At 44.6% G+C, this 20448-nt stretch overlaps 1 protein-coding gene across 1 annotated transcript in view; it reads right to left on the minus strand.

Annotated features, from left to right (window-relative positions):
- SLIT3 (slit guidance ligand 3) overlaps positions 1 to 20448 on the minus strand; it is a 677992-nt gene that overhangs the window by 219784 nt on the left and 437760 nt on the right. Inside the window, exon 5 of the mRNA XM_053566757.1 lies at positions 4936 to 5007. Within this exon, the coding sequence (XP_053422732.1) occupies positions 4936 to 5007 (72 nt within the window). The remainder of the gene's footprint in view (positions 1 to 4935; positions 5008 to 20448) is intronic.

Consider the following 20448-nt stretch of genomic DNA (forward strand, 5'->3'; position numbering starts at 1 on the left):
TCCTGTCTCTGTGTCTTCCTGATTATGATTTCTTTGTCTTTCTCACCTTCTCACTCTTTTTCACTGTCTTGTCATTTACCTACTGCGGTATTTGCATACAGTAGGCGTTTCATAGCGGTAGAAAACGTTGGTCTCTCTACTGGTCAGTCTCTCTGAGGGTCTCTTCCTCCAGATCAGTTTGTCCATTTAACTACCTGTCTTTCTTTAAATATAGCACCTCTTGCCCTTCTAGGCAGGCAGTGAAGAGTGAGGTCAGCCCATAAAACCAGCTTTCAGTATCAGCACAGCGGTATCCCCAGATAATTACTTTCTTTCACATCTCTGGAGAAGCAGGAAGCAATTAGCAATTTCTGCTGTCTCAGGGGACAGGGCGCCAAGTCCCTTCATCGAGAGCATCACAGTAGTGGCTCCTCAGCTCCACAGGGCTCAGCCACAGCCGCCTGCTTCCTTTCTCTTAGCTCACCAGAAGTGGCACATTTCCCTACTTGCTTAGGGGAACAGGGACTCCGCCTTCTAGTAGCCTCTTGGGTGACTTTTTCATTGCTCCTGCTGCAGGCACCGCTGTGTGAGGAGGAACTGGGGTAGACAGACGTGTGTATGGCTGGCGTCTAAGAAGATGGTCGGGTGTGTGCCTGATGGTAAGCTAGGTGTGGCGACCTAAGCCTAATTTTGTCTGCTGACTTTTACCAAATTAAACACATTGATAGAAACTTAATTTTATCACATGGAAGACAGGAGTCTGACAGTCTCTTCCTTCTTGAAGGGGAATGTCAGGACAAGCCAAGAAAATCAATGTCAAAATAACAAAATTATTTTTAGAAAAAAAAAAAGATCATGATTTTCTCCTTTTAATAAAGCTTATGGCATCACAGAATGGCCTCATTGGTTGTCATTTCACATTGCATTTATTTTGAAGCTTGATAATCCAATAATTTACCTTCTACTCCTATTTTTCTTATAGTAGTAGTAGAGTTGTGTGAGATTCCTTGAGCTCATACACATAATAGAGAAGGTCTGGGGGCAGTTCTCACACACTGATGACAAGGATGTGCATCTCTGAGATTTAACAACTTGCTATTTATCATTCACAAGGTAGACAATCTCCATGCGGGAGATTGAGGTCCGGTAGAAGGAGGAGTGTTTCCTTATCAGGTTTCGTACACATTTAATTTCTGCAAAGTGCCTCCTATTTTCCATAGACTGATGCATATTTAAATGTACAACTTCATTACCATCTCTGCCCAGACACCTTCCCTCCAGGAATTTGCTCCTTAGCTTCGGTCCTATATCTCTAATTACCCACATGACATTTTTCTCTTAGGGTTGTAAGATTATTTAGTCCCTCTGATGAAACCATGAAAGCTACAGAGATGGAGCATAGCTTAATCGAAGTCCCTCAAGCAGCTGGAACAGGAAAGGATGTCAGATTCACTGGTGTTCTAAGACAGACAAGATGCTCTATGCACAGTGTCTGTCCGTGGAACACTTGCCATCTCTCTACTTTTCATGCACAGCTCTTCCTCGTGATCCTCCCATTTCTATGAAGTAGAAGCTCCAAGAAGGTACAGCTCTCAGTCCTATACATCTGACGCTATGGGCTCCCCCTACAATTTGCTTTGGGTAGGAACTTGAAAAAAGGTCTTGATGAATGTATGAGTGGAGGACTATGAGAATTTGTCCTCATTCTCTATTTGGACTTGGAAATCTGGCCTCTAATATAACTCGTCCATCATCAAGATCCATTGACTTTGTCTCAAGTGACCACTTGCTCTGGACTCCTCCTGCTACCTCCCAAGTGTGAGTCTAACCCTGCACATGAGACTACAGCCTCCTGTCCTGCTGCGGGCCCCTCCTTCCACCACCTCCTCCCATCCTCAGCTCCCTCTTCCTGAATAAGTGTCCTCATCGTGACCTCTCTCAGGTCACAGGCCATCCACCCACCTTCCTAGTACCTCCGTCTGAAGTCCACTGTCCTTTTGGGCAGCGTTTCCCCCCGACTGGTCTCTACCAAACCTTATCTCCTTCCAGTCCACTTCGGAATCCTGCCATTCCCATGAGGTGTCTCTGCTTGTGTCCCCTGAAATGCAACCTTTATATACAGCTCTGCCTCCACACCTTACACACTGTTTATCTGATTTACTCTGTTAATTCTCATTAACTTTCAGGCCAGCTAAAGTCTTTACCAATATAACAACGAAGGAGTGCAGCAGCCACAGTAGCTAAAACTTTCTAAATACCTTCCGTGGCTCAAGCGTAGTACAAAGGCACTCATACGAACTATTTTATTAATTTTTATTCACAAAAACCCTAGAAAGGAAATCCAATTATTGACCTAATTTTACACGGTGGAAACCTAGGCTCAGAAGTGCCAAGTAATTTACCTAAGCTAAGGTCACAGACTCGGCACCTAGAACATATGGAATTCACCTGTAATTCTATCAGAGCTCAAAGCCATGTTTGTAACAGCTAGGCTACACTGCCTGAAGCCGTCTTTCTCCTCTGAGTTCTGACAGCCCCACACTATACACATTTGCCAGCTTTGGTGTTGATGGGTCTTTTGTTAAACATTCTCCGGGATGCCCATGTTTCTTGTCCCCAGTTACCCTGTAAACCAATGGAGAACATGAATTATACTTGGGCAGCCTCAGAGGCTCTGCCACACAAGCACCTGCTGACTGAACTGATAAGAAGAGTAAAGTACTCATCCCCTTAGGTTTCTGGGGTACGTTCATCCTTTAGACATTGAGTTTGCTCCCCTCCCTTCCTCCCCCCAGAACCACGTGCTAGTACTACGTATAAACAAAAGAGAAGGTCCTTGGCTGAGAGCAAGAGAGGTTGGGTCTCACAGTAGATGCTGGAATGACTTAGGAATCCGGCTTTGCAGAATCTTGAGACTTTTAACTCCTGAGGCCTTTGAGTAATTAGGGATATTGCCAGGAAAAGTGAACCAAAACCAAAACCAAATTCAAGAAACCCCAGCAAGTATTGAGAACCATCATTAATCACTTTCTTAAGAATCAAAAATGTAGCTGGGGCCAGGCGTGGAGGCACATGCCTGTAATCCTAGCACTAAAAAGTAGCTGGTCATTATACAGCCCTGCTTGTACATCATAACATGTTATTTTTGTTAACTGATTCATTTAAAATTAGCGTCATGAGATTGAACAGATATATCACTTTAAGTATGGAAAATGTTCATTTTGGGCTCAATCATCAGGAAGCTGGTTGACCTTGAATCAGTCACTGGCCCTCTCTGGGTCTCCATTTTCTCATGCCCTGACATTCTAGGATAGAAATCAAGACAATCCGTTGTTTTTGGTTTATATGCATAGTCTTGAATTCTTAGAATCCAAGGAACAAAATGCTGGAAAAGCACTCTGAAATGTCAGAAGTGCCAGCTCAATGTAAGAGATTTATTACCTTATTATCATTACTTACTTGGTAGTTTTGAAAGTTTGTTTTTCCACATCTTGCTTTTGTGGGGAGATATACAGAGTCAGGAAGTTATTTCCTGGGTGAGGTCTACACCTGTCCTTCGAAGGAACTCACACTGTGTGTGGTTGCAGCTGCTCCGGCCCACCTACTCCTGCTCTGGCACAGACACTCCAGAGGAAGAAGCCTCCTTGTCTTCTAGCCTCTTGCAAAGTCCTCTCTGCCTCCCTGTTCTCCGTGCCCATCAGAGATGCCTCTGCCCTCTGTGTGCTTTGCATGTTAAACACCAAAAGCTTTCCGCTAAGGCCACAGGGGCAGAAGTGGGGGAGTGGGGGGGAGAGGAAGGGGGCAGATCTCCTACATCTGGAAGCCATCACTAGCTTCTTTGGTATGCCAGTAAACTAAAACCCCTGCATTCATTATAGGGAAAAGTGACATGTAGTTTGAAAAAAAAAAAAGCCTCCTTTCAGACTTCTCAAATCGAATCTGGGGCTGTGGAGGCTGCCAGGCAGAGGGCTTGCTCAGCCAACCCAGACCTTCTTCTGGACTCCTCTCCAAAAGCTCGTTCTGCCGCTACCAGCACTTGTTTGGGTAGAAAATACAAGGCACAGTCCTTGTGACAGTAAGGGCCCAGGAGTCACTCACTGATAAGGAGCAAATGGTGGATGCTGGGTAGGAAATGATCATGGTTATCTGGCAAGTTCACGAATGTAGTGATGGAACAGTTCTGCCTCTTGACTGTCGTGATGGGTATATGAATCTAACATGTGATAAAATCTGCAGAGAGCCGCCCACGCCCCAGCTCACACAAAACTGTGCAGTCTGCAGAGTCTGATCTGCAAACTGTACCGGTGCAGATGTCAGTTTCCTGGCACTGACGCTGCGCTGTAGTTATGCAAGATGTGCCCATTGGGGGAAACTGGTACATGGACCTGTCTACTGTTTTTTGAAACTTCCTGTGAATCCAAAATTATTTCAAAATAAGAAGTACAAAGCAAGCAAAACACACCTAGTGCAGTGAAATGGGTCTGGCTGTGTCTGAGTTTCTGGAATACTAATCCCAGACGTCTCTTAGGAGCTGATGGAGGTCCTGTTGCTAACAGTGACATCTTTATCCCCATCATCATGGGTCTGATTTATTGAATACTTACTATGTATAAGGCACTAAGGGTTTTTTTTTTTTTTAACATTTTGTCAGTTGCACACAATGTCCCCAACAAAGCTATCATCCCCATTTGACAGAAAATGAGGATGATGCCAGGAAAAGGTGACTTGCACCTCTACACCCAGGCTCTGACCCAGTGAGTACTGGGTCTCCAATGCTCACATGTGGGGATGGAGAACCAGGGAAGAACAGGGTCCTGTGATGCTGCCATGGCATCTAGCGTGGGTTCCCTGGAAACCACTTCAGCATAGCCCTCCTGCCCCATCCCTCATGCCCCTCTGGTCACAGAGAGCCCGAGTGAGCCACATCTGCAGGGAAGCAATGAAAACAGCACTTACAGGTTCTTTACATCGGTGATGCCACGAAACGCCTTCCTCGGAATCCCCTGGATCTGGTTTTCACTCAGATCTCTAAACAAGAAGAGAAGAGGCACACTGCGTTAGAGACCAGCTAGCCTGAAGCTTGATCTGCATCTCATTATGATAACAAAACCTCTGGGAGGCTTCCTCTGCCATCAAAGTGTTTGGGGCACTGTTGAGTCTCAGGCCCCAGGCTGCAGCAAGCATTCACATTGTTCCTCAAGTGATGGCCTTTCTGAAATGGTTACCAGGCGGGAGTAGCTCGCCTCCAGGGCGGGCTCTGTGGGTGGTCTCGCACCTCCAGGCCAGGAGCCAAGACACTGGATTGTTTGTTGCGCACACTGCAGCCCAATTCCCACCTCCCAGAGACCCCCACTTGCCTCCCCCCAACCACACACAGGGCATTCCTCCACCAGGCAGGGTCAACACCACTCAATCTCCCATCTCTCTAGGCTGTCCTTTGCTGCTCAGGACTGCAGGCCTTTGTCACCTGGAAATGGAACACAGCTTGGCCATTCTGATTTTCTGATGGGGGATGACCGCTTCAGCTTATTCTGCTTATTCTAGAGACCCAGAGACCCCTGGGAGCCTCCTGGATCTTCTTAGTGACAGGCACGATGAATTCAAATTGCGTTACAACAAACCCACCAAAATAGGGATCCCGCCGGCACCTCACTCAGCATTAAGCAGCACCAATGTGGGGCTTTGAGGAAAATAAAGGATAGAGTATCAGATCCCACAGCTGGCTCAAACCTAAGTCCTGTCCTAGGAACCAAGCATCCCCAAAGCTTTAATTTCCTCTCCAAGAATGAAAGCAGGCTTTTTGTTTTTTGTTTTCCGGTTTTACTTTTGCTAGACAAAACATATGTATTTGTTTTCATTCAGACCTCAAGCCCACTTGGGTCTCAGCAAGTTATCAATCTGTAAAGACCCATCAAGCCTGCAGAATGAGCAAAGTGGCCCTGCCAGACACACAGGCCATGCCTCACCCACGGTGGTAGAACACCTCTGAGGACGTGGCATGGAGGAAGGGAGCCCGAAGGGATGGGGTTAGGGACACAGTCGGCTCTTTTTGCTTTCTTCAGATATACAAGTTAAATATGTATGTTATATATGTAAATGTACATATTCATTACCTTGAAAAGAACACACAGTAAAATCCTCAAATATTAAGCACTCAGACTTAACCACTGCTACCAATTAGGAGTAATATACAGAAGTTTCACTAATATGGTTTCATAATATGTAGTCTATTATAACCTATATTTTTGCTTCCTATATTGAAAACATCTGTCCCTGTCATTAACAGTACACCAATGCCAATATTTTTTAACAGGCATCTATCATCCAGTTGTGTGAATAGCTATATGATCCCAAATTGTTGGATGGGCATTACTTACTTATTTACCATTTAAAGAAATGATAGTTTGAATTTCCCTGCCTGTACTTTTTGGGGACGCTTGTCCAGCTGTTTCCTTGCTACCAGGTCCTATAAAGAGAACTTGCTGGTCCTGGGGTAAACGGGTCCTCGCTGAGTTGCCTTACACACTGTGGACGCTCCCATAGTGACTTTCCCAGAACACCCAATCAAAAGCTGTATATGACAACATCCTTCCACTAAAACCCAGGCAGCCAAAATGAACCTTTTGCAAGGGGCCAGGAAGGAAAACAAAAAGCAGAAAAGAAGTACTTTTCCGCTCTCTCCACCGAGACAAGCTTTGTATTCTGAGCAGTTGGCTAAAACTCCTAACACTCGAGGCTTTTCTGGAGTCTCATTCAGGTCCTAAATTAAAACAAGGCTCTGAGTTTGGGTAGGGTGCAGGTGTGAGCATCGGTGGCTTCTGGGGCTGAATAACAGGGTGCTCCTCATCTCAAATCCTGTTTCCTCTGTCTGCAACTGATGTAAGTAAATTTAAATGTACAATGAGCCCTGTCGCAGGCTCCTCTGGCCAGGCCTGATTCAATGAGCGGGGCTCCAGCCTGGAGTCGGGGCACTGAACAAAGCCCACGATGACAGCAGAGGTCAGGCGGTGTCACCAAGGGCACTTGGCTGCTCTCCATCAGCCTCCAGAGCAAGGGGCCCAGGTCCTGTCATCCGACTAATACAATTTCCACCAGGCATCTGGGCCGCACCCAAGTCTCCAGCAGCCACAATGGGCCTAGTCTTTTTTGCCCAGGGAAGGCTGGTCTTCACCTGTGCCTGCCCCTCCCAGGTGTGCGTGCTATCTCTCTGATCTCTCTCCAGTGGAACTTTTTGGCAAATGGCTGATGACCACACTCAGGGGCAGAGGAAGGACATGGGGGAGGGGATTAGAGCTTCCACAGCTGGAAGCTGGATGAAAGGGCATTCCTTCCAGGCATGCACCGCCCTTTCTGAGTAGACACCATCCCCAAACACACTGGAAAGAGTAGCAAATTGTACAAAAGCTCTGGTTTGCGATAAGAGGAGAGCGATATTTAAATGGGAAAATCTGGCTGTGTTGCTGGGAGACCTCCCACACAGGCAACATCTTGTGCTTGAGTGGGGCAGCGCTTTGCTTTCTGCTATTTTCTTGCTGCAAATATACCCAGCCTTCCTTCTTACTATAAGGGGCTCATTTTAAAAGCACGACTTTCTTCCCACATTCCTGTCACTGCTTTTCTCCTGCCCCAATTGAGCAAAACAGTAGATTGTAGGGAATTTATCTGTTCCCCATGACAATCTGCTTGTAAATTTTATTAATTTTATTTTCCATTGAGCCTCTCTTCTCCGGCTAACAATACCACTGCCATCCATCTGCAGGATTGTATATTGATTTCATAAATACCTCCAGTGGGCTGACGAACTGACAGCTTTAATGGTGTTACTGATGGGGCATGGAGGAGGGTTCAGGGCTGGGTGCTTCATTTTCGGTAGCCGTCCCTTCACAATTATTGCAGCGCCTTTGTGAGGGCTCCTAATAGTGTGTTTATCTCAGCGTGATGCCAGAGCATGGAGCTATTGTGAAGCACTATCCTTGAGAGAGACAAGAGCCACCATTTCCCACTGACACTTAAATAAAAATAGCAAAATCTATCCATAATACCCAAGAGCCTAGTTCCGGCCAATTGCTTATTGGGGTTATTAGTGCCTCCCCCTTTATGAGGGAAGTAGCTCAGGGTAAAGAGGGAAGAGATGCTCAGAAGTGACCAGAGAAGGGGACCTTTTAAAAAAAAAATTAGAAGAAAAGTATGAGTTTGGAGTAGGGTTGAGGGTGGGAGGTGTGTTGGGTTTTTCAGGGGAAATAAAGGAAGATGGCTGATGGGAAAGGCTTTCTTGCTTGAGAAGTGGGACTAAGGATAGGGATGTCTTTCTAAATAATTAGGCATCTGAAAGAAAAGAAGAACTGTATTAGCTAAAGTGCATTTTCCAGCTTCTGGAAAATGATTAACTGACTGATTATTCCATCCAAAAACACAAGACCAAAGAGGACTTATTAAGGAGACAGTAAGTCAAATAGGAGTTGGCAAGAACCAATATATCCCCCTTCCAGCCGCCACCCTCCCCCCTTTTTAATTTACTAAAATGCTTTGGACACAGATTAACTTTCTTCGCAAATTTATTATTGCTTCATCTACCTTGAAACGGGAACTGCAGACACTTTGATAAATGGATTGAAAGGCTGTCTAGATCCAGTGGAGCTTTTGAAATGCTTCCTGGGCTCTCCCTGCAATGTCAGGCGTGCTTTATTCTCAGCGGAGCAGGGAATGACAGTCCCCACCTTCACCCCTACCCCTGCAAGACAGGGGACAGGAAAATGTCTTCCTCTTTGCTCTGGTGGGGACAATGCACTTGTCTTGTCACATTCACCCTATCGGGAAGTCTTATATGAATTAAATGGCATTTTGTGGAGGGGATTTGATCCTAGACGTCAATCCCAAATTATCATGAAGTTACAAAAAGGTGGCTTGGCAGCTCAGCTGAAGCTTGGGGAATTCCTGTTTGTGATGTGGGTAGAGCAACCCATGAGCTGGATGATCGTGTAAAATTACTAAAATGCTCCACGCCTCAGTTTCTTCATCTTTATAGTAGGGCTATTGATTTTACCAACTTCATCAGTTAATTGTTGAGAATGGGAGGAATAAGTGAAATGAACAAGTCAAAAAACTTTGTATAACATCTGGAACAATGAGCATTCAATGAATGGCTGCATTTACTTCTTACAGTTTTCCTCTACTTAGCACTAGATTTAAATCGCTGACAAAGTCCTATATCAGCCCCCTCAGGGCACACACCTTTAACTCTGCAAGGAATAAAACACATAAATGTTGCCGTACTCTTTCTGTAAAATCTGATGGAAGGATTAAAGTTTTCCTAATCTATCATCTAGACAGTATTACCCATATTTGATTCTAAATTCTTTTGGATGAAACAGGAGGGCTGATTCAGGAAAAAGGTCTGTCTTACAATGGGGTCTCTGAGAAGCAGTCACTAAAGCCAAGGGCTTGATCAGTGACGTGCTCCCACCAGGGACCAGCAAGGGGTGGAAGTGGGATGGCTTCATGAAGGGGAATGAAGTGCATTTGGGTAAAGTCAATTAGCCCCATACCATGGGGAGCTCCTGTCTCTAAGAAGGGAAGCTGGGCTTTGTAGCCCTGTATCAGGCAGTTCTCACGTAGGGATCTCCCAAGAAAAAAGCAAATTCCCAGGCTCTGCCTGCCCTCTGTCACGCCCAGTGAGGTGACTCTGGCAACCCAAGAGCAGACTGCCGAAGAGGTTCCCAGCTGTGAGACATTTAGCAGTGAAGTCCACAGAGGCAGGGAACAGGAGCCAACACCAGCAAAGGGGACCCAAGTCAAAGCATTCATGAGGCTTTAAGGATAGTTCTCTTGAGTCAGCAAGTTCTCAGCAGATTAAAAACATCACTCTCAGGACCCAGGATCAGGAGGTCCACAGGAATCTAAGTCACCTCGGAAAACTTGAATGACCCAAGCTGCCAGCTGACGAGGTTCGTACTTCTTTGTCTAGTCTCTCTACACTGAGACCAATCATGGTGCCTTTTCAGCAACATTAGAAAAAAAAAAAAAATCCATCAACTCTTGATTAAACTGAAACTTGGGGTGATCTAAAAAGTATTTCTATTTGGAACCAATGTTGGATTTTGAGATCAGGGTGGTAGATTACCATTCTGATTCTCTTTTGCCTGAATATATATTAAAATTACTTTCACATTTTCTTCCTAGTAGGAGGAAAACTGCTCATTGATGTAGTGGGTCTCAATCAAAATTCTTTTAGGGATTTAAAAATTTCTTACAGATAATCCATGAATCTAAAATTTCTTTTATTCTCAATACTACCATCCTATATAAAGCTGAGCTTTTTTTGCTCCAACTCCTGAACCTCAACTCCTAATATGTAGTATCTCTCTGCTCTAGGAACTAGAAGGGAAAGATGCTATTTTGCTTACCTTATTTTATACAGCAGGAGGGACACACACACAGGAAAAATTGTTCCCTGGGGATCTTGCAATGTGGACTTCAGGGAGGATTTATCTTAATAGGTACATCTCTTTTGCAGGCAATTTATCTTAATAAGCAAGATTATATGTTTGCATTTGGGTCACTGTCAAAATCAAATGAGCCCCAAGCTTATGTCCCAGCTAAGAAGCCCTGGGACCTCCAGCTGGGTGTCTAGTCAATGGCATCCTTTGTCCGAGGGGGTTTACAATGGAGTAACTGAATAATTTCCTGCAAGAACTGCCGCCTATCCTAGGGATCCAGTGAATCAAAGTATCAGTGTGGGACAAAAAACAAGCCCCCCAACCCCAGTTATTTCCTGCTGCTCCTGTTCTGTTTCTGAATATTTCATCACAGAAGAAGTTTACTTTGCTTGCTCCTTTGATCTTAAAAAGTTACTGAATGAAAAATATCAATAAGAGGTCCTTCTATTCTGCTCTCTCTGACAAGCTCATTAGAAAAGTCCTCAGTTGGAAGTGAGAACAACGTAATCTAAAGATCTGTATTTTCATATTAATTTGAAATTTAAAAAATGTATACAAAAACCTCACTTTGGAGATTCTAAGGGTTTTAGGAATTGCATGTCAAAAAACAGGGTTGAAGAACAAATACAGCGTGGATATAAAGTTCATGTGCAATTTAAAGTGGTTTAACTTAGAAAATCGCACGTGAACTTTATGGACACCCTGTATATAGATTTCAAATATTACAATTAAAAAAGTCCTCAGTTATACCATTTAGATGTTTAATATTGGCCAATTAAATGTCAGGGTGGGCTATATGTTATGCTCTTTAAGAGTTAAGATATAGAAGCGAACAGTCCCAAGTTTCTGTCTTGGAGCTTACATTCTCATTTACTCCAGACACAAAGAAATAGACCCTCTTACCCATATAAACATAAACATCTAGGTACTTCAAAAAGTGAGCGTAGTAGTTTTACTGCTTTTTGTCTTTCTTTTCATTTTCAGCAAGAAGAAAAGCTACATCTAACTAACCTCACACTGTGGACTGCTCCCAACCACTGAGCAAAAGGTTTTAGTTTGTTTTTAGATTTTGAGGAGGAAAAAGGAAACACACCACTCCGAATTTTGAGGACTTGCAGGAGATGCAGGCTTATCTCATCAGGTACGGTGGTTTTGTACTTCAAAATAGACAGTTCGAGAAAAATCAAGACAGCATAGGGTTTGCGGTCAATTTGATCAGAATTTACTGATGGGGCTTTGGAAAAAAATAGATTCCTGTTAATTTTTTACAAATTAAAGTGGGAATAGTATTGTGATTATGTTTCCTTTCATTTATGTCTTTATCTTTGACAGATATATACTGAAATAGCAAAAGATAAAATGATGATGTCTAGATTTTGCTTCAAAATAAATAACACAGAAGAGAAGGAGGTCTGTAAAGGTATAGATGAAACAAGATTGGCCACGAGTTGATACTTAGTGGAGCTGGGTGCTGAGTACAAAGGAGGTTCACTTATCTGTGTTCTGCTTTTTCACATGTGTGAAAATTTCCATAATAAAAAAATTAATGCAGATTCCTGGGACCCATCCCAGACCTAATCTATCAGAAACCCTGAGCGTGGACTCTAGAGCCTAAATTCTGAACAAGTTTGAGAAGTATGGGTTGAACGATTAGTGCATCAGATTAGGAGTGAAATTCATCTTCCAGTTCTGCTATTTAATAGGCTGTGTGCCTTTAAGGACATCAGTTCAATTCTCTGAGCCTCAAACTGTACTTCTATAAAATTGGAATAGGCACCACAGACAATGGACAAGTGCTTCCTATTATATAATGCAGTATGTAAATTGAAATTACTATCTTCATTTTATAGCATGATGTTAACAACATGACATCCTTAGTTTCTTAAGTGTTTAGGTCAGATTTTAGGGAACTGGGATCCCAGACGCAAAGGCCCCCTTATGTCTCAGGTATGTGACTGATGATGTTGGTCAAAATGCCTATGGGAAAGAGAGTCACAGGGGAAGGCTGACCCAGAGAGAGTGACAACAACTCATCTGTGTGTTAGAAAGCCACTCAGCCCAGGCAAGGCTGACCTAGAAGGTAAGAGTCCCTGGATGGTTATACCCTGCCCTGGGCGCCACAGACGTGGTAGAAGAAAATGAAGCAAGCTGCTCCTGGATTCTCCCCAATGTGCAGAGAGATTGCAGCTGCTGAGCTTAGGACACTCTGATAGAGCTTCACAGACAAGTGATTCTCTGCAGGTTTCTAGGAGGCCTGAAATCTGGGAGAAATTAGGACTGAGCAGCAGGGCTAAGACGTGTGTCTCGGGCTGGGATGGAAGGAGTTCTGTGGCTCATGCACAATGGACCTAAGGCTCTTGTTCCCAGAGAGCTTTCTGAAGGAAGCACACGTGAGGCTGCACGCTGATACCGAGAGCCGCAGATGGTCCGCATTACTGGTGAGTTCTACGATTCGTCACCCAGGAGGAAGCATCTTTGTCTCTTTCTGAGCAGATGTTCTAAAGATCACAAACTTAAGTGCTCCAGGGTTAAGCAGGTAAAGTAAATGAATATGTTGGGCTGCGTGTGGATGACAGGAGTAGTCAGCAAGTGAGTTGGGGGGGGGAATGCAGGGCCTATCTGGATTAATTTCCAAAAAAATCAAAACAATATAGCTCTCTGTGCTGGACAACAGGACACTTCAGCGCTGGGATGAAACTGACCTGAAGGCTTACGCTTGTGATCAGAGAGGGTGCAGAGACTGTCACCCCTCCAGGGTAGGTCTGCTAATTCTAGAATAGTGCTGTTTCATGGCCAAGAATGCAATTTAAAATTTTCCATTAGCCATATGAAAAGCAATAAAAAAGAAACAGTTGAAATTAACTTTAATAAAGTATTTTATTTAACTCCATATATCTAAAATATCACCATATCAACATGTAATCAATATAAAAATTTATTAATGAGATGTTTCCTTTTCACATTCTTTTTTTCACACCAAGTCTTCAATTCTGATGCATATTTTACTTATATCTCAAGTTGGACTGGCCACATTCCAAGAGCTCAACAGCCACACATGGCTAGTGCCTACTGTATTGAATACTGTGGTTCTAGAACCAGGGCTAGGAGCAGACGCTGTAGTTATGTGGCCTCTCATTGTCAAGAGAGGGGAAAGGTCTTCACACGTTACAGCCGATCTAAAGGAGCCTGATGTGACATCTGCACTAGAATGTCTTTTGCAGCTCAATTCACAATTGCCAAGATGTGGAAGCAACCCAAGTGTCCCATCAATCCACTGATGGATTAACAAACTGTGGTATATATATACAATGAAGTACTATTCAGCCATGAAAAGGTGAAGATGGAGACTTTACATCTTTTATATTTACCTGGATGGAGGTCAACCACATTCTTCTTAGTAAAGTGCCACAAGAATGAAAAAGCAAGCATCTAATATACTCAATACTAATTTGAAACCAACAGAAAAACAACTATATGGCCACGTGAGAGAAAAACACAAGTATATTCACTTTGGGGGGAGGAGAGTAAGGGAGAGGGAAAGGATTGGTGAGTTTTCTTTTTCTTTTTTTTTTTTTTGAGACAGATTCTCACTCTGTTGCCCGGACCAGAGTGTCCTGGCCTTAGCCTAGTTCGCAGCAACCTCAAACTCCTGGGCTCGAGCAAGGATTGGTGAGTTGTCACCTAACGTGCACAATGTAAGTGTATAATGAGGGGCTCAACTACAACTTGAACTTTACCTTAGAAATGCAAACAATATAACCTAATCATATTTACCTTCATATTAATCAGAAATAAAAAATTAAAAAATAAAGAACATAAGCATATCAAAAAAATTAAAAAGAGCCTAATGAAGGGCTGCTTTTGGGTCTGGGTCTACCAACAGGACATGTAGAGGGGATCCAGTCAAGACCGAAAGCCCTGGATCCAGCAAAGCAAGCCATGGCTTGAAATAGTCCATCCATTCCTCCATTATTTCTGTGAGCAGAGCATCTCCTTCCAGCCACAGGATTCCACCTGAATCTTTCCAATCCACCACTCTTCCAGGGCTGGCAGGGTTAACCAATACTTTTTTAATTAGCACATGCAACTCCAACTAAGGCTCTTTGTGTTCATGAAATAGCATCGTAATTGACTGATCATCTCCAGCAAATGGTATAGAGGCTGAGCTTCTCAACAGCTCACTAATCCCTGGGACTATCACAGGCAGTTAGTCACATTAGACAGGATTGAGGAGCTCTCATTACCAGCCCAATTATGCCCTCTGTTCTAGTCCAGCCTTCCTGTATCACTTAGTGGTCCAGGTAACATTGGCGGGTCCCATTGATAGGTGTCAGACTCCAGAGTTCACATGTACCTCATCATGCACGCTTCGGGGGTAAACTGTGATATTGGTGTCTTCACTTTGTGTGTAGAAATCTGATGCTGAAAAGCATTTGATTGTAAGGATCTAATTATGGATCTGAGATAGTCCCTTGCCAATTTTTAGGCCCAATAGCATGGTTTGTTTTAATTTATCAATCTTGGTTGAGATAGGAGGTTATTCACATGCTTCAAAGAGATGGAGACTGGTGTGTTCTTTTTCCCCCCTTTGTTTGAAGCTATGTGTCTGCCCAGTGGGATTTGAGAAAGGGAGCCCATTTCTATACAATCCATCCTCCTCGGAGGCTGACATACTGCTCCCAGCCCCTCTTTCCCCTCCGTCCCTCTCCCTTGGCAGCCATCTAAGGCTTTCATCCCTAATTTGATTGTCGTAGCTGACACTGTCAATCTGAAATCCAGTAGCATGTCTGATGCTGGCTGGACTAGGGGAAGGCAGGGAGAGGAGGGGAGACAAATTCATCTCGAGAAGTAGTTTTATGTAAATAGATCCTTTGGCCTGAACACAAGAGCCAGGCATTTACTGATTAATTGGAGAAGCGTCCTTGTTCCCGTGTCTTCTTTAGAGATGGCCCAAATTGAGTCCTCCCTTCTTCACAAAGACATTCCCATGCCAAAAAGCTTTTGCAATTAGGAGATGAAACCCTGTGAGCGAGGGGGAGGTGGCGGGGCAGAGGGAGCGTTTATGGAATTGTTCTGAAATGAAGTGTGTGCACTTGGCCTGCTTCGTGATTAATTGCTGACCTGGGCACCCTCATTTGCCTCCTCATCTGTGGCCTGCTAGCCTAGGTTCAGAGGCATGATACTCCATAGGTGAAGATCTACTTAGGCGATAATTAACAAACATTAAGAGGCTGCAGGAATGTGTGCTTCTAACATGTTTTTTTTAATTTATATTTTCAGTTACCACTTGGGCCCATTTCTGTCATTGTCGGGAGGGAGGGGGGTGTGTCTGTGATTGAGTCAATCTCTTTTCCAAGTCCTCTTACCTTTCTTGACAAAGAAAGCTCCCAGATAATGGCAGACCATCCACCAATGTGGGCCTTTCAACTCCGTAACTGTCCCAGGGCTCTGTTCAATTCCACTCTACCAAAAAGCTAAAGGCTAATTAGCCGTCTGGGTACAGGTAAAAGTAAGTTTGGCTCTGGAGAGGTTGCTCGTTGCTTTTTCTGTATGCTGAGTGTAGGTCGAGCTTATAAGGCAATGTGGTCCTTTATGCTGGTTCTTTCACTACAGTATCAGCTGCACATGGGCAGTGGCTTTTACTGGCCATGAGGCCTGATGCATAGCTTAAAAAAATCTTTGTTGAATGGGTAAAAAAATAAACAAACATAAGAAACAACCATACTTCTGTGCTATTGTCTGGTTCATGGATGATTGAGAATAACTCAATTTATGGGAATTTTTTTTTTTTTCCCTAAAGCTCAGTTTGTTCCTGGGGATTATGCAAAAAGCTGTGGCTGCCTTCCTCTGTCCATCCACCTTCACCTCCCTGGGGGGATGCATGCTTGAGAACCAATGCCCCTAGAACTGGCTTGTGTTCTTGGGAGCCCTAGACAGAGCCTTCAACTGAGAAATGCTTAGTGAGCTGAGCTGAAGTGTAGGGTGAACAGTTATACTGGGAAGTGAGGCTAAGTAGAGAGACAATTCGGTTTTTCTGAGCAGAGTTTCAACGTGGCCTGAGAGGATACACCACCTCAGGAAAATGAATTTAGTCCAGAAAAAGGCTCTGTGCCATCTCCAAGAGCTACTCCTCCCATCCTCCTTTCTGAATTCTGGCACTCATGGAGCCCAGGATAACACAGTAATGAAACTCTGGGGACAGGAGATGTTTTTAGATCAACATAGAGGAGATGTTAGAAGGGATAATTGGCAGTGAGCAAGCCCGATGATCTTTGGGATAATCTAGGCTGTGATCTGACTCTCCCTGGCCAAATAGTCTAAGATATCTGGAAACCTATACATGGGGCTGAGGACATGCAGGAAAAAAGTTGAGGTGGGTCTGCGGGGAGGGGAGGGAAGGAGGAGAAAAGTCTAGAAGTTGAAGCCACTCCCTAATCTATACCCCTTAAATGTTCACCTTGATCAATGAGGAAAGAATCCACTGAACACTTCTCTGTATCCCCCGTATCCCTAACCCTAAGACTTTTTATGCCATGGACTGAATGCCTCTCTTTTACTAAGATACATGGCATCACTCTTATGGGGCCCATTCTGTTCTACTGAAGAAATGTGAGCCTTTGGAGGTAGGGCAGGAAGGGACTGTGTCAGCGGCTACAGCTACCCAGGGGTGAGAATTCAGCAGGCAGGGCCGTAGCTCAAGTGGATGTGGCTTGTGTATACCTGCTCTCGCTTGTAACTTTTCAGAAGCCCATTAAACAAGTGAAACCTCCACGGTGAAGGTGAGACGCTATCCTGGGGCCATCTGCCAATAAAATCAATGCAGCTTCAGAAAGGCTCAAAATTATCTTCTACAGAAGGGGGTAAAGCAATTCAGAAAGAGCTCAGCGCCCTGAGTTGCAAGGCTGGCTTCCAGAAGCCCAGTGTTGAATGAAGTATTTCGCAGCTTAAGCCATTAAGCTATGTTAATACAATAGAACGACATTTCTCATCCTGACCCCTGCACTATTTATTGTTCCATTCAAAGCAATTACAGTTATTGCTAATAACTCACACCTGTGGATGTGCTGTTATTGACTATGGGAGAATAGATGCTGTTTTCTTCCTTATTTATGTAAAACTGGACACAGTTCAATAGATTTACACCAAGTCTGACGTTTACACTAATAATTAATCCCAGATTTGCTTCTGGCCATTTAGCTTGAAAGGCACTAGATGGGGGATGTGAGCGCTAGAAGGACCCAGTGAACTGCGAAGATGAAATTCACTAGTGACAATACAAAAGGGCTGCCACTAGTCTTGTGCCAAATACAAAAACCTGCCCTGTCCCTGGAAAAGAGGAAAGGACCTCCGAGATTGGAGGCAGGTTGAAGACTTCTTCTCAAATGCTTCCCTTGTCTCTCCGGGCTGTTCCCTGACTGTAGCCTGAGCCGTATTTATCCTGGTTACTCATCTCCTCTCTTCTCATGCTCCCAGCCAAGACCCCAGGAGCCAGGGTGAGGCACAGTTGTGAGGACACGGCTAATGATCTGGGACAACCTCGTAAAATGCGGACCTCACAAATACTTACATCAGATAATTATTATGAAATGACTAATGAGTTGAGAGGGTGTTGCACGTTCCCTGGCTTAACATAAAGTACTAGCTGTTATTAGGACTTGCCTCTGTTCAAGTCAGCATTCAAATACAAAGAGTGGAAGAATTAAAAACCTGCCTTCTTACCCCAAAGAATAGTACATAAAACTGCTAAAAACCATGAAGCTGCAACTTCAAGTCAAGTTCAATGGGAAAGAAAGAGGTAGTTGGGTTCCACTCAGCCTGTTGTGCCTCAAAGCTTTCCTGGGTTCTGCAGGGAGACTCCCTCATGGAACCTACTACCATAGCCCTGGGATGGAGAGGGTGTGTGGCAAAGAGAGAAACACAGCACTCAGTTCCCTGTTACCCCCTGGGAAGCTGGCTGGGAAATGGGAACCTGTGTAGAGAAGCTGGCAGGAGACTCCCACATGGAGGAGGGAGAAGAGAGGGGCCTGAAGACGGCTGGTGGAACAGCTGGGAAGCCTGCTCTAAGGTCACAGCTCAGGCAAGGTCAGACCGAGAGGCTGCTCGGCTTAAGCATTGGATCTGGGTAAGGAGCAGAACGTTGGTCCAGCCACCTCTGTTCAGGCTCAGGGCAAGTCAGAGGACCCCTCTGCCTCTCAAAGGGTGCTGGGGACCTGGGTGAGCTTCAAAGGGGTCCAGAGTCATGTAGGAAAACAGCCGTAAGCAGAAAGGCTGACATCAGTTAAGGTGGGGAGGGGAGTTGAACTTGTCACTCCTGAAGCAAGTTCCTTGGAGGTGGTTACTTTCTCTAGAGGATGGAATCCACCCCACCTTGTTCAAACTGTTGTGGAGCTTACATTTCAGTGAAGGGTCATCGTCAATCACCAGGGCAACTGCCATGTACCTAGGAAGGTAGGCACTGTGGGCCAAAGCTAAGAAGATCAGACATAGACCTTGGGAGAGGACAGAGGGGGACAGGAAATGCGATGTCACCTCTGCCAATGGACTCAGCTGCCCAAGGAGGACTCAGCAGGCCCCTTTTCTATTTCCAAACCCAGGGGAGAAAGCTGCTCCGGGAGCCAGGGATGAGCCAGAAAGTCAGCCTCTGAATGCTGGTGCACCTGTGAACAGTCCTCTTTACAGACAGGGAGATGTAAAGACATGAGAGAAAGAAGCAGAGAGAAAAAGACAGATAAAGAGGGAGACAGACCGACACGGGAAGAGGGTGACAATAAAACCAGAGAAAGAAAAAGAGGAAAGAAGAAGTCAGAGACATAAAAACACATACACAGAGATGGTCATTTCACAGAAGAGACGCTGAAAGGCAGCGACACAGAGAAAGAGAGACAGACGGGAGATAAAGAGGATGGAGACAGGTGTGCGCGCAGCACATGCACCCCCCGCCCCTCCACCAGAGACGCACGGGAAGGGAAGGGCAGGCGGAAGCCAGGCAGGGGTCTGTGAGGCTCGTGGACAGAAGATCTTAGAATCTGGGCTCCCCCAGGATGAGGGAACGGAGAACAAGAGGGGAGACCAAGGACCTTTTCCGGAGGCTGCTCTGGGGACAAAGAAGTGCCACCCTCCCTGGATGCAGCACTGACCCCAGGCCCTCATCTTCCAGCCCACCTTTGTCCCCCAAGGTGCCTCCTGCAAGGTGCCCACTGCAGGAGGGGAGCTACCCAGAAGAGGGGGAGGTCTGCCAGGGCATCCCCTAAGCTCCCATCACGTTATTATCGCCCCTGCAGTGCCGGAAGCCAGAGACAGGATTCTGGCAGAGAAAACTTGTGGTGCTTTCAAACTTTTTTACATTACAAAGCGAGTTTTTAAAAGCTCCATAAAATTTCAAGGCACATACTTAATGTTCAGATGGCAGAATATATCGATTCCTGCCCATCCTCTAGTATCTTAAGTTTACCCAGAGGACTGTTTTATTTAATTAACTTGGTGCTTTATTAATATAAATATTCTCCTATTGATCATAAGAGGGCCTGACAGGCACTCAAGCTGGGTATACATCACCTTCCCTCCCAGCAGCACCACTTAGAGGAGTAGCTGGCTTGAAATCAAGGAGAATGGCACCAAGTGGTCCCCTGGGATGTCAAGCGCAGATGAATCTATATTGTTTTTATAGAGGGAAACCTTTAAAAAAAAAAAAAAAGAAATGACCCAGCTCCTCGCTCCTCTTAAAGCAGAAAGCATATGGAAATGAGATATGAAAATGGCCTTGGCTTATGCATATCAATTAAGCATGTCGATACCTTAATTAAATTGTTCAATGAATGAGATTTATACCAATGAATCTGTTTTATAGTTATAATAGCTTTTTTGGCCACTGTTCAAAATGTCAAATAAATTGGGAAAAGGGGATTAAAGAAAAGGACATAATTGACATTCTGAACCAAAGCCAGATTTTTTTTCTTCCTTCCTTCCTTTCCCTTCATTCATGTGATTTTTGGAGAATGTATATAAAGTAATGGGCCCTATAATGACTTGGCAT

This window comes from Nycticebus coucang, chromosome 17 (assembly GCF_027406575.1).
Source record: "Nycticebus coucang isolate mNycCou1 chromosome 17, mNycCou1.pri, whole genome shotgun sequence".
NCBI classification, from domain to species: Eukaryota; Metazoa; Chordata; class Mammalia; order Primates; family Lorisidae; genus Nycticebus; species Nycticebus coucang.